This window comes from Coturnix japonica, chromosome 8, assembly GCF_054131305.1.
Source record: "Coturnix japonica strain WE chromosome 8, WE-NBRP24, whole genome shotgun sequence".
Classification (NCBI taxonomy): domain Eukaryota; kingdom Metazoa; phylum Chordata; class Aves; order Galliformes; family Phasianidae; genus Coturnix; species Coturnix japonica.
This window is the reverse complement of record NC_140670.1, coordinates 32929783-32944502: the sequence shown is the minus strand read 5'-3', so window position 1 is coordinate 32944502 and position 14720 is coordinate 32929783. Positions and strand designations below refer to the sequence as shown.

Sequence of the window (14720 nt, the reverse complement as noted above, 5' to 3'; positions counted from 1 at the left end):
GGCAGCACAGCCCAGTGCACATCCACTCTGTACACAACAATATTCAGACATCCAAAAATCCCATGGTGTGACCTCAGGCCATTTCCTCATGGCACGCCACAACACCTGATGAAGACAAACAAAATACAGCAAGGATACTGCACCACTAACTTTACATCAGTGCACAGTTCTTCACAAGTTGTCCCCAGTCCACTAAAGCTTGCATTCACTATTAAGCTGAAGTCATAGAATCACAGAATGGCCTGGGTTGAAAAGAACCACAGTGACCACCCAGTTCCAACCCCCTGCTATGTGCAGTGCTGCCAGCCAGTCACATCTTTACCTGTATGACCCACTGAAAAGCCTTATTATTTGTAAAAACATTATGAATGGTATCCAAATTTCATTACATCTTTAAAGAAGCTCACATGGAGTATAGGAAAGGAATGGCAATGTTCTGAACACACATGGCAAGTCCCTTACAACCAGAAACCACATCACGATTCTTTTCACAAGTCTCTCTACAGTGACTAATAAGCTTCCAGATGAAGAAGTCATTCTTCAGGGAGTATCTAAAAAAGGCATATTAATGGCTAACAAATACAAGTCAAAACTATAAAGGATTTACTAAGCATAACTGTTAAAGCTTTGCATGTCTGCTTTGATTATGTTTGACATAGTTTCCATATGGAAACTTACACTGAGTTTCATCAAGAGCTTTACTTTGTTTAAAATATGCAGTCATGTCATCCAATAAATATTTGCAGATATAGGAGAACATCACCTGTGAGGCTATAGTAAGGGGGTAAAAATTCACACAAAGATTCTCCCAAATACTTGCAGCTCTCTTCCAGAATAATACATTTCTTCTCATTCTTCATCCCAGTTTTGAGCTGTCTCTGAAAATAACTATTTTTGGTTCACTATTTAGATTTGTGGAAAACACTTTTTGTTTCACTCAGACTGAAAATACAGCGGGTCCGCTGAAGTTACATGCCTTTAGCTTACAAAATCTCCCATCAGAACACATTAATTGACAAACTACTGTTGCAGGTAATGGCTTACACAGTAACCAGACAGGTTACAAATCCACAAGCTTCCACCCTCGTATCACAGCCTTACATTGTACACTGTCCCACAGCACCTGTGGTATTTAATGATACCCAGTAAATCACATAAGAAATGGAAGCAACTGCATTAATCCTTTTCAACTGTTCCACAGAAAAGTATCCCTGCATATTCATGTCACACCTTCAAGCCATGGAGCTGGGCAGAGCCGCTTAAGATTTAGGGATGACCTAAGCCTAAATACTACACAAACACACACGTAGTCACACAGAATTTGCCCAAGTCATTACATCCAATGATCCTTCCACCTGTATTTCAGAAACTCTGCAGGAACTGTGACACATGCACAGTTCTCTCCTCTGCCCTGACCTTTGGATAGATCCGCGTTGAATATGGTAAGATTTGGTACTTTGAAAACACTGAATAGCATCGAGGAACAATGAAGATGTACAAATCGAGGAACCAAACACTCTAATGTTTTTACTTGCTAAATGAATGGATGTGATAAAGTTCACTTTCTGCCCTGGCAGGAAGGATCAAGTTCAATATAAATGCTATTCACATTGCACCAACATAAATAATACAAGTCAGATAAAAGAAAGGAAGATAACCACATGTGGAATTTGTACTCTTCAGCTATTTGCAAAGTTCAAAAAAATTAGGAGAATATTAACATTAGTTTAAGGAATGTCTTAAAATAACCCACTCTGTTTTAAAAGCCTGGGGGGGGGGGGAAACTGATTCCCAGATATGCTACCCAGAAATATTGTGCCACTGGTGAGGTTAGCAGGTACTTGGTTCAGTTCCACAGGCCTGTTGTCATTTGCACGTCAGCTCCAGTGCTCCACAACAGCACCTGCTGCTGACAGATGGGACTGTCCAGAGGATGGAGAACACATCCCAAAGAACTTTCAGCTAAACAAAGCAGTGAAGCCCAGGTAGAACAGAAATAGTTGAAAACCTTTTGCTGCTTTTTAAGGCTAAATCCGCCGCTAGCACCATGTATGCAGAACACTCAGAGGAACAAACAAGATGCTGCAATAAATTCCAGTGAAAGTCTGAAGCACTGTAAAATGAAAGCAGGCCTTTTTTTGTGCCTGCAATTTATCACAGTGATCAGCAAATCTCTCCCAAATAAGGCAGTCAGGACAGAGGCCATTTCAGACAGCTGCATTTACATCTGTACGAGCGCGCCTGCTGAGCTGCGGAATTACTTAACAAGTATTACAGTATTTAATGCTATTAACTAGAAACACCCACATGGCCATTTCCAGACTCCCACAAACAGCACTGGCTTCCTGCAAACCAGCATTAGGCATCTTTAATGTGGACATCCCTAATGCTGCAGCACAGGAGGTGGGAGGCATCATGTTGGAGAAGCCCATCAAAGCAAAGAAGGGAACCGGGGTTTGTGGTGCTGGTGTGGCTGGAGGGCACCTCGCTGATGTGCCGCCATTCACTGAAGAAACTCTGTATCTTCTCAGTTATATTATGGAAGCAAAACATCCGGTTACTTAAATAACAAACATGGCCAAAAGTGTAGAACAGACTCTACAAATACAAAACAAATATTCCAAGGACAAGACACCTACGGTTCCTATGGCTCTGCTAACTGAGCATGCAGCAATTACTTGTCAGGTACAGAGGAAATTTAAATGCATTTTGTTAGTGCCACATTTGTTGGCATTTGCTTTGCATTTTTCCACTAAATAAACAGTTAATTGTGCTCCAGGTTCTGGACCAGGCAACACATTTATGCCCACTTTATCAGCACGCTGTTTTCCCTGCAGTGAAACTGTGTCCTCCCAGGAGACACCACCATTTATTCCTGCAAACCGGACTTACACCAGGCTTGCAGATGTCTCCATGAGCTCCAATAATCACAAATACTAAGCACTGCTCCCACTTTAGGTTTCTAAATGGCTGGGAGGTCTTACAGCAACCCTCAGGAACAGTCCCATAACACAGCTGCACATCAGCCAATCTCAGAAAAGAGACAAGGTGCACGAGGAGAAGTTCACCATCACAACTGGAAAATAGAGCCGTGTTTCTAAGCTCCAGAAATAACCAACACTGCCCTGTTCACTGATGGATTCGGCCAAGACACGACAGGAAGCATGAAATTCTGCTGCCCAGTCCTTTGGTGAAGCTCAGCACATGTGCAACGCTGCCGATGCAATACCTTCCACTACCAAAATGCAATAAGAGGCTGAAGTTGGATGTAAGCACACAGAGCAGCACCAGCTTCAGAACTATTTCTGCAGATCTCTTTCAGACCATCCACATCATACACCCGCTATTAACACCCCCCACACTGACAGGAAAGCAACAAGATGCAGTTCAGAGAAAGCTTTTGAAACTGCAGCAAGGGTGAAGCTGCAAGCCTTATTTCAACAGCTCCATCCCACTGTCTGAGCAGACAAACCATACAGGCTCTGTATGTATCTTTATGACTTCCCAGCTCTTACTTCGTTTCATGTTTTTCAGAAGTCAGTTTCCCTGCAGATCACTTGGTTCGTGGATGTTTAGAAGAAAGTTGTTTTAGGCTGATAAAGTCACCCTGGTACCATCCCAGAGTTAAAAAGCATAGATATGATTTCCTCACATATTCATTCAGCTTGTCTTCCACCTTCCCAGGAAGCCCCAGGTCAAGCAGCCCCAGCTGCTGGTCCTCACACACGCTGTGCATTCCAACTATACTGCATAATTACTGTAAATACAAATAGCAGCTGTCTAGTTCACATTATGAAACAACTGAAAAGATACAGAAGATGAATATTCATTTTTAAATATTTTTCCACACTGTGACCATATCTCCAGATTCTCAATTAGTTTGTCTCTGATCCAGTCATGCTTTAAGTGACAGTTACACTGAAAAGCACAGCAGTGAAAGAGCCACTCTGCTCCCTGATCCCTTCCCATCACACACCTTCATTGTCACTTGGTTTTGGGAAGAGCTCCATGCTCATCAGCTGTCAGTCAGCCCTGCACATCCACTGCTCTCACCCTCTCAGTCACCTACAATGACATTCTGGCTGCAGTGCTTCATCACCTCTTCAAGCAAACAAAAACCAAATCAGAACTGAAAGGCGGACTCAGAGGGTTCAGGTTTAGCACAAAGCATAAGAAGCCTTAAAAAAAGAATCCTAAGCTGACCAAGCAGTGTGTTCTTCCTGAAGTTTCCAGGGAAGTAGGGCAGCCTTTGTTTTCAAGTACATGGATTCCAGCCTTCAGACTAATGACAATTCAAACCCTGCAAAGCATTTGGATATGGTCTATGGGCTCCATCAGCTGTACCTTTGAGAACCACGCCGGACAGACATTTAGCAAGGGAAGCACACCAGCATCACTGGACTCCACAAGTTTGTGCAGAGCATGATTTAAACAGCCCAGACATTCGGCTGCTTGCAATGCCAAACTCCATTAACATGCAGGCAAAGGCAGCCCTGCCGGGCCCCTACTCTGGCTGCAAGCTGGGTAGTGTTGGGACAGAAAAGACTTCCACATTTCTATAGGCACACAAGTCTTCTACAGGGATACAAGTCTCACATCCCAGGAGGGAGAAAATGGGATATAAATATTGTGTAGGAATAGCAGGGTTTTGGAAATTAGAGAGAGGGAAAGAAAAAACAAATCTATCAAGGAAAACTTCATAAGGAATTTGAGCCCATTTTTCATACCTTTGCTCACCCCACTGCAAACTAAATGAACACAGTGAACAAAAATTGAAATCTGGACGTGTGTTATTTCAGTTGAGCCTTAACAACAAGCATAAATATACAAGGATTTTTTCAGCTGCCATGTCTTGCCAATTGTGTGGGTGGAATACAAGATAGGTTTGCAAAGAAACCATTACAGATGAAGCTGCATCACTGCTCAGCAGCCACTAAAACAAAGCACCCAACCAGACAGACAGCAAGCAAGGGCTGAGGCACATCCCAGACTGCACCAGAAACACAGAACAAGCCAAAGTTAATGACTTGCACTGCTCTCTCACCAGAGATAAGTTCTCCTGTGACCAGGAACCAGGAACCTGTTTCGCTCACAGAGATAGGGGCTGATCTCAAGCACAAGAATCCGTGCTTTCTAGAAAAGTGTCACTGGAGACACATGAAGCCCAGCCAAGCCATGGGGGCGTGACAAGAGAGAACAGCCCTGCAGGAAAGGAGATGAAGAACCAAGAAACTGGTACGGCCATAACAGACAAGCAGATAAAAAGGCAATGACGATCTGCCACAAAAAGATGAACTAAGAAGCAGGCGGTCTTCCACCAGTGATGGAAAGCAACAGCGGGTGGCTCTGACAGCAGCAAAACAAGAGGGGGAAAAAAAGGAATTAAAAAAAAGAAAAGTGAGCTCGTATGGCAGAGTCAGACTGGGTCAGTCTGGTTGAGTTGGGAGGGACCCCCAGGGACCCACTGCCCAAGGTTCTCCCAGGGCAGGTTCTTGTTCCACCACGTTCAGATGGCTTTGGAAGACCTCCAAGGAGGAAGACAATTTGCATAGCAGAATGATATTTCCTTACTGCTCCAAATATTAAAAACAAACAAGCAAAAAGGTTTATTGGGTTGTTGTTTTCTTTAACCTGCTTAATGGTTTTCACACACAAGTTAGAAGTATGTATATGCAATTTGCTTGGCAAAAGTCTGCCCTGTGAGCAACCCACACAAGTGAGTCTTGCACCAGAGCTCAGTACTCAGACAAGGACACCCCTTCCCCTGGCGTACCAGACCTGCCACTGTGAGACACACAGAGCCCAGTTTCCATACAAGAACTGCAGAACTGAAGACGACAATGGTGTTGGCAGCCCATGAGAACAAACGGACCTTCACAGCGCTGGCTCCTATAAATTACATTAAAGATCTTTGTTGAGATCAAGTGAAAGGTGCAGCAGTCACAAACTGCACATAATTTAGTACTTAGTAAGGAAAGCCAGAGAAAGGTTCTGCTGCATTTTTCTTCCTAAAAACTGTTATCTCACAAAACAAATGAGAATCGGCTGCAGAGCCCCGCAGTCAGCCAAGCCTGGATAAAGTCTGTTGTTTCAGCCCAGAAAAACAACAGTGCCAGTCTGTGCAAACAGGCTGACTGTAGGTGTCCAGTGGATTTTGGGTCACATCCAACCCTCCCAAGCAAGCGGGTTTGTCACATACAGCCTCACACAGTTCTTTACTAGACCGTGTGTCTGGAAACATTTGAAGTTTAAAACAAAACAAACAAACAAGTTCTTCCATTTCTTCCTCCAGTAAAAAAAAAGTGATAGTAATTCTAGACAGACATTTTTTACTATGGACATCTTCTCAAAGAACACTTTAAATGGTGAAGTTGTGGACACAAACAGCCCATGTGCTTATCAGTAAGAACCCAGCCTGTGCAAATCCTCCACAGCAACTTACAATGAGAGCCGCAGTCCCAACATCACACACAGAGGTCTTTGCTGTCCTGTCAGCACTATGGTAAGTTGCAATTCTTTCCCTAAATAAACAATACTGAAGTAATGCAGGTATAGTTTGATGCTGGCTGGTGGTACTCAATGAATACAGAATTCCCTCAGGTCACTTTGAACTATTTCTTTTAATGCTTGGTCAACACATAAATAAGCACTGCCAGAAGTTCATTGTGCATTTCTGAGACATTCCTATGGGAAAAGGAGTTTTGCTTTTCCCACTGGGACTGGTAAAGCCTCTAAAATTAGAGCCTGCCACATCACCAATGCAAAATACCCAACAGCGCTCTCCCACAGGCTCACTTGGGAGACTCGACTGAAGGAATCCAGAATTACCTGGCACTCCCAAAGCTGCCCACTGCTCATTGCGCATCTCCTGTGGCTCTAAGAGCACTAACAGCACGGCTCGGGAGAACTCAACCCACTGCCTTGCCAATATTCAAAGGCAACACAAATTTCTGTTCAAGAATGTAATGGAAAGTGCAAAAAGCAAGCAGAGAACAAGCAGAGACAGCTCCACCTCACGCACCGTACAAACCATGTTCAGATACAGCACGTTCCCTGTGACCAGCCTGCCCTGAGGTGTCAGCAAAGACTCCTAAGAATGCCTGAACCTTCAAGAAAGAGGCGACACTACTCACTGTTCTACAGCAGCCTCTGTAACCTCATAACAGTCAGATTGAGGCAGAACATCCTTCCCAGCTTTTACTCCTGCGGCTCTTCAGATTTATTTATTTTTAAGCCTATTTGAAGAGCTAACTTTGACTTCATTTGCGCTTGCATAAGCCACAGAAACCTCTTACTAAACAGGAGGTTCATACAGCTTGTGTTAACTGATCCTTTGTTTAGCCAAGAACTTGTGCAGCAATAAAATGCGATACATGCCCATACAAGCTGTGTTGAAATCAACATGCGATGCTTCTCTGCCTTCCTTCAAATAAGTGGGAAAGAATCTTCACCCTGGGTCTTGTCCAGGAGCCAGGTGTTCCCCTGCTCCCACAGAGCCACACTGGAGCCCAAACTTCAGAGAGGAAATCACGGCACCCCAGCTCGCAGCCAGGGGCCGGGTGCTGCGCATGCAGCTGGTGCTATGAGGGTGCTCGTGGCTGAATGCAAAGAGAGCCCCAGCTCCTGCAGACCCACTGCCCAACAGCAGCTGCAAAATACTGCCTGCCTGGAGGCAGAAGTGGAAGCCCTTGCTACAAGTGCTTCTGAAGAACTGATGAGATCCGGGCAATTCCAGAAATGCTTCTCCGTAACACTCACACAAGTGCTTTGAATGCTGTCAATCACCAGCGTCCCCACATGATCCGCAGCAACAGGTTCTGCCATTTACTGCTCTCCTGGTTCCCAGCTTGTGCTTCGTTCAATGCCTCACAGCCCATGCTACAGAGATGCCTGAACAGCCTAAATCCAGCACCAGTTAGCACACCACACTGCTACGTCACACAAAGGAGACCTGCATGGTTCCTATACACGCATCAGCAAACCACTGCACTTTCTTCATGTTAATGGTGGGTCTCTGAGGACTGAATGACTGCGGGGTGGTCTGAGGGCTCTGCTCGGAGCTGGGGTTTGCAGGTGGGACACTGCTCCGGGCCCACTGTCCCCAGGGCCAGCAACGTGCATCAGGAGATCAGGTCGCTCTGGCCACGTTCATCCCTGCTGCACGGTACAGCACCTGTCCTTAGGGGTAACAAACAACACATCCAGTGCAGCTTCGCTTTCCAGGTGGAATCACTGCGGAGAACAGGCGGCTCTTCTCAGAGACACCCACACTTAAATGAGCAGCAAGGTGAGAGTTATATGGGAGAGGCAAGTACACACAGGGGGAAAAGCCACTGGAGGTGATGAGAGAATACATTGCAGGAGGTGGGAGATGTGAGCAGTGTGATGAAACAAATGACAGGAAAGGAGAAAAAAAGTGAATAAATGGCAAATCAGCCCTTTAGAAAAAACACGAGATCTGAGGGCTTGGCTGGTGCTCTGCGTGGAAGTGCCTTTGAAGCCAAATTCTGTGGTGAGAAAAATAATGAGGACGACTTTGAAAAAAGCAACAGAACCTTTGAAATATCACCTTCATGAGCATGAAAGTACAAACCGATACACTAACAGAGCACACACAGAGCACCCTGCTGTGCTATCCCACTCCTGACATGTAGTTCTGCAGTTAAATGCTCTGGAAGCTGAATCTACCTGATATCTATCCTGATATGTCAGCAGTGCATGGAAACCCAGCGAGCAGCGGGCTGCCCACCCCACCCCACCCCAGCAACAGAAAGCTACAGTCATATAACGCACGTTGTATTAATTCCTCCTGCAAACAAGTGTTCTTGCTGCTAATCATCACTTGATCACGATGAAAGGAAAGATGGCCTGCAAGATAATCTTTGAATTTCCTGCTCAAGGGAGGCGAACACTTTGCAGACTCCTAATGAAAACCCCCTTGCTTGGAGGACTGTAAAAAGTCTACGTCACAGCACCTTTTCTTTTTAGCAGACAAGGAAAATGTTACTTTAAACATACAACTCTGTGGTGGAGAAAAAAAACAATCTCTGCTGTCCGTGCATTGCTCCAACCTTCTCCAGCAATTACAAACAACCTTTTAAGTGTCAGATGCATGTGAATGCACACTGACATATCACTCTGCTGCACATTGCAGAGCAGCAACGCAGTGACCTCCTGCACAGCACCGGGATGCAGGGACACGGCTGAGCCGGAGCAACCAAGTGCTGCACGCTGGGACGCCAGCACCAGAGCACACATCTCTTGTGTTTGTCATTACCAGCTACAGACGGTGTGAGCTGCAAGCTACAAACTGGTGCCACATCTCCCAGGCTCTATTTCTGCTTTCCCAGAGCAGGGCCATAAGCAGGTTCACGATAGTGCTGCACATCTGGAAAAGCCGCCTTCTGTGGCAAGGCTCAGCACGGACATTACTGAGAAAAGCATTTATCTGGGATTCTGCCATAGAAAGGCAAACAAACTGAAGTTTGTTTGATCAGTGGTGTGCACGCAAAACTGATAGCAATAAAACCAACAATCACAATGAATCACGCGTGGTCTTCTGCTCAATAGAGGAGCTTTGACTTGAAGTGAAGAAGGTGCTTTAACTTGCAGCGCTCTGGTACTGATACCTGCTTGGAAATCCAAACCTGAATAATACATTTTCCATCCTAACACATTTGAAATATTCCACAGAATTCAGGAAAGTCTTCCTGGAGGGACAATCAAAACAAACAATAGATAAAATACAAGAAAACATCAAAACCACCACCTTTATCACTTAATACCAGTAACATCCATGGGTACCTAACATCATAACAGAACGGCCATGGAGCAGCAGGGATCGCAGCACTCCCAGCTGTGTGGGGTCACTCAGTGCCCTGCATTAGAAAGGAGGGACTCAGCACAACCACTTGGTCTCACTCCAGTCAAGGCAACCTGGGTTAATCCAGGGTATCAGATGAAGACTTCAGTCAGCCCACTGCCAGCAAACAGAAATTCCCCACGCTGCTTTCTCCTCTAATTTAATGAATAAAACTACACCAACAGCTGGGCTGGAGTCTTCACCTTTCCTTGTCATCATGGCACTTCTTGCCTATGATCATCCTGGGGACCCCATAACTGCATCCAGGTGGAGACCTGCACATATTGAAGGTACGAAGAGGCAATGCCACTTGTTCAGAAGCCTGACTGACACGGGCTCATAGACTCAGTCTGAATGCAGCACTTTCCAGCCCAAGCAGAAATTGAGGAGCTTATAAGGCTAAGCCTGCTGGATTATTTGAAACCTTTACCATAGAAACCTACACCCAAAGGTTTAGAATGACTTGGATTAATGAAGTCACGTAAACCTGAACTACCACACTACCAAGGTGCATCTATTTGATCAGCCCCTGCTGCCAGGTGCTCCTGCCTGTGTTGTGTCCTCACCTGCTCAGTGGAGCAAACTGTGCTTCTGAGACAAGAGAAATTGAACTCTGAAGATCACCATCTGCCTCCTCCAACAGAAACAGCCAAGCCTTTATTACATCAGAACATACAGCCACGAGCGCCAATAACTAAATGTGATCATTAAACAAGCAGTGAGGAGAGCTGCTCCAGCACGTGCAGCCCCATAGATGGCTGGGTGCACCCACACGGCACAGCAGGCACGGTATGGATCCAACTGTGCTCAGCCCAAGGCTCCTGCCTCAACCGGGGAGAGCAGAGACAGGATAAAGGGGCTAATCATGGCACACACAGTAACATCCCATACAGCGAGGTGCCAAACAGGTTTGTTCTGTGGCCACCAGGCACATGTAAGGGTTAACATGACATCTGGGCAGCACAGATGGAGGAAGCAAAGAAAACAAGGAGAGAAGGAAAAACATAAAGGAAAAATATAAAAGGGGAGGGGAGAAGAGAGAAGGGAGGAAAGAAGCAGCAACGACAGGTAACCTGAACTAAGCACCTGCTCCCAGCAGCAGCACTTCTGCTCACAAGCAGGAAGCATCCTGCAACGGGACAAGCACAGCTGACGCACCAGGTCCCATCCATGCTCATAGCAGTGACACACACCGCTCTGAAGAACCCCACAGAACCAAGAAACGCTGTGCTAAAGCTTTCACAGGAGGGGAGTAGCGGTGCCTCCCACTGCTTGAGGCTGTCCTAGGGCTGCACACATCATGAGCCAGGAATCCCCAGGCTCTGTAACTGTATGGCCAGGCCAGGCGTGCAGGACAGCATCCACCCCAGGCAGCCAGTCTGCCAGGAGTACTTTGTTCTGCTGTCAAACACCAGCCCCAGCTGAGGGGCACCTGCACAGCAGGTATCCCAAGCATGAAGCACCCAGCAGCAGCACGCAGCCTGCTTCAGACCAAACAGAGGGCCCCGCAATGGGAAGGGGCTGTCAGGAGAAAGGGAGATGGGAGAACGGGAGCAGGACTACCCAGGGACCCACAGCCCAGGCTGCACCAAGCACACAGACACACTGTAGGGCAGGTTCTGATGCACTGTGCAACTTCAGTACCAAGTGAGGGGAGCTGGATTAAATGCATATTGCCAGCTGGAACAGGGAAATGGACCAGAGAATCCCAGTGTAGCTCTATGGCCCCAATGAGGTGGGGCTAACAGGGCACCAGACCCTGCCTGCAGCTGAAGCCCCTCTGGGCTGCAGAGTGACCGCATGATCCCAGCTCACAAAGAGGTGCCCCACATCCCCAGCTCACAATGGGGACCCCAGCAGAACAGGAGGGGACAGCTCGGCCCATTCTCCCCCAGCCGCAGGGGCTGCCAGCAACGTGCCAGGACCCCCAGCCCAGAAGCGGCCCCCTATGGCCGTACCCGCTCCGCTTCCCCTCAGGATGCCAGCAGCACCACGCTGCCTCTAATAAGGGACAGCGCGGAACCCGCCGTGCCACGCCGTGAGATTAATGTCAGCGCTGCGGGTCGGCCCCGTGTCAGTACGTGGCCGGGCACATCGCGGGGCCGCCACACGCGGCCTCGAGGCCATCACGAGCACGGGGCAGATGTTCTGGGACATCGTCCGCCGGGAACCGACTCGTGTCGGAGCGACCCCGGGCGCTGCGGGCAGTTGGACACAGCTCGGCCGTACACAGCGGGACACGGCGGGCAGCGCAGCGCTCCATAGCGCTCCATAGCGCTCTATAGTGCTCCATTGAGCCCCACTGCTCCCCGCTGTGCCCCACGGCAGCGGCACGCCGGGCAGCCCGGACACCGCTCCCAGAGCCCGACCGCCGCCCTGCCCGCTCAGCCCTACAGCACAGAGCTCCCCGCTCAGCCCTACAGCACAGCCCCACAGCAGAGCGCTCCCCGCGGCTGCAGGGTTCTCTCCCCGGCACAACGCCGCCAACAGCCCGGACAGGAGCGGCCGCGTCCCGGCCCCGGAGCCGGGACCATCCCGCACCATCCCGCACCGCCCCCGCCCGCCTCGCTCCGCCCGCACCCCATCCCACCCCACCCCACCCCATCCCATCCCGCCGCCGTTGCGGGGTCGTGCGGGCGGTGGAGCGGAACCCCCCCCATCCCCGGTACTTACGTCGTCAAACAGGGACCCGACGTTGGCCGTCACCAGCAGCACCCCGGCGCCGGCCGCGGCCCCCTTCACCGCCATGGCGCCGGGCGGGCGGGCGGAAGCGCGGAGCGGCGCGTTGGGGAGCCCGGGGGCGGGCACGGGGCGCTGCGGGGCGCGGGGGGAGCCGCGTGCAGCCCGCGGACATCCGCCCCGCACCGCAACGCACCGCAACGGGGCCGGGCCGGGCCGCCCTGCGGCTGTACCGTGCTGCGCTGTGCCGTGCTGGGCTGTGCCGTGCTGGGCTGTGCCGTGCTGCGCTGTGCCGTGCTGGGCTGCGCTGTGCTGCGCTGTGCCGTGCTGCGCTGTGCCGTGCTGCGCTGTGCCGTGCTGCGCTGTGCCGTGCTGCGCTGTGCCGTGCTGGGCTGTGCCGTGCTGCGCTGTGCCGTGCTGGGCTGTGCCGTGCTGCGCTGTGCCGTGCGGGCCGCTCCGCTCCGCTCGGCGCTCGGCGCTCACCCGCTGCTGCCGGGACGGCTCCCGCCGGCGGAGGCTGGCGCCGGGCCGCGGCGCATGGCAGGTCGGCGGGGCGGGGCGGGAGGGGCGGGACGGGCCGAGCCGGGATGGGACGGGAATGGGACGGCGATGAGCGCGGCTGCGGCTCCCGGCTCTGCCCGGCGATGGGGGAGGACGGGGGGGAGGCGGGGCCGGGGCTGCGCCCGCGACGTCACAGCGGAGCCGAGCGGCTCTTAAAAGGGCAACGGCGGCCCCGGGAGACCCGGCCCCGGGCTCGGCCTGAGCTCAGCTGAGCGGGGCGAGGGGCGACACCGCGACACGGCGCCACAACGTGCGGCCAGAGCGGGGGGAGATCGGTCAGTTACAGTCAGTTACAGCAACGGCCGCGGAGCAGCAGCGCGGAGCCGAGAGGCGAAGGGCGGCAGCTCAGCTGGGGCCGGGAGGAACGAACGGGGCGCGGGTGGCCCCGCACAGTGACCCCATAGAGATCTGAGAGCGGGGAGCTGCGCTGAGAGTGAGCGAGAAACGGAAACCAGCGCTCGGCACAGCGCAGCTCGCACCGGCCGTACCGTGTGTGTCCCATCATCCATCACTGTGTGTGTGTCCCATCGGCTGTACCGTAATAGTGATAGTGATAGTGATAGTCTCGTGCGGGTTGGAAGGGACCTTACAGATCATCGAGTCCAGCCCCCGGGATTCGAGCCTCTGTGCTGCAGAGCGGCACTTCGACCACTTGCGCCACAGGGGGGATTCGAACTCCGGGTCCCAGTGTTGCAAGGCGGCGTCCTTAACCACTGCGCCACCGGGGTACGGGGCACTGTACGGTGTGTGTGCGTCCCATCACCTATCACCGTGTGTCCCATCAGCTGTAATGGGATCGCCGTGCTCAGCAATGGGATCGCCGTGCCCAGCAATGGGATCGCCGTGCTCAGCAATGGGATCGCCGTGCTCAGCAATGGGATCGCCGTGCTCAGCAATGGGATCGCCGTGCTCAGCAATGGGATCGCCATGCTCAGCCCGCCGGAGCCCCGGCAGCTCCAGCACTGGGACGGGGCGGTCGGATCAGCGTGTTTAATTATCTCATCATCACCAACTCCTTCAGCTTTGCAAAGCTCGCCCCTCAAAGCGCTGTGCGGGATATTAACAGCAGCGTCCTTGCTAAACTAAAGACAACGACTAAAAGACGCGCTTAACAACGCATCTCAGCCTTGACTAGAACAATCCATTGAAGCAGCGCAGATCGTTCTCTTTTTAAAGCGGCCGCTGCCGGATGTTGGTGCTGCCCCGCCGCCCGTCCCCCCGCACCGAGCGCAGCCGCCGCTTCTGCTGCTCCTTCAGCCCCAGCAGCGCCCGGCGGGTGCGATGGAACAGGAACGGCGCCCGAGGCGACACAGCCCCGCTGTGATACAGCCCCGCTGTGATACAGCCCCGCTGTGATACAGCCCGCAGTCACCGCTGCCTTTATGGCTCTGCAATAGGCTTTCACTTTTATTAGAAAGATCCTTGTGAGGAGCTTTTAGCGATGGCAGGAGAAACAAAACACAAAACCCCTACATCAGATTAAAATCCTTACATGTAACGTAATGTTTCGCTGCCTGAAAGCTCCTTCGTGGCCCCGAGGGACCCGCTGTGTTCTCAGATTGATCTCAGTGGTTTTAAATGGCGATTCTGTAATTGCTGGACTGCACAAACCATGGCT

General features: G+C 50.7%; 1 protein-coding gene across 8 annotated transcripts in view; it reads right to left on the bottom strand.

Annotated features, from left to right (window-relative positions):
- Nucleotides 1–13201, bottom strand: part of INPP5A (inositol polyphosphate-5-phosphatase A) — a 180117-nt gene extending 166916 nt beyond the window's left edge. For 4 of the 8 annotated variants that reach the window (XR_014948808.1, XR_014948809.1, XR_014948810.1 and 1 more), the window contains exon 1: nt 12536–13201. Coding sequence is in view for 5 of the 8 variants with exons in the window: in XM_085554916.1 (XP_085411042.1) it covers nt 12536–12610 (75 nt within the window). In the remaining 3 variants the exon portion in view is untranslated. The remainder of the gene's footprint in view (nt 1–12535) is intronic. The other 4 variants (XM_015867547.3, XM_015867550.3, XM_015867545.3 and 1 more) reach the window with 2 other exon arrangements.
- Nucleotides 13202–14720: the final 1519 nt, after the last annotated feature.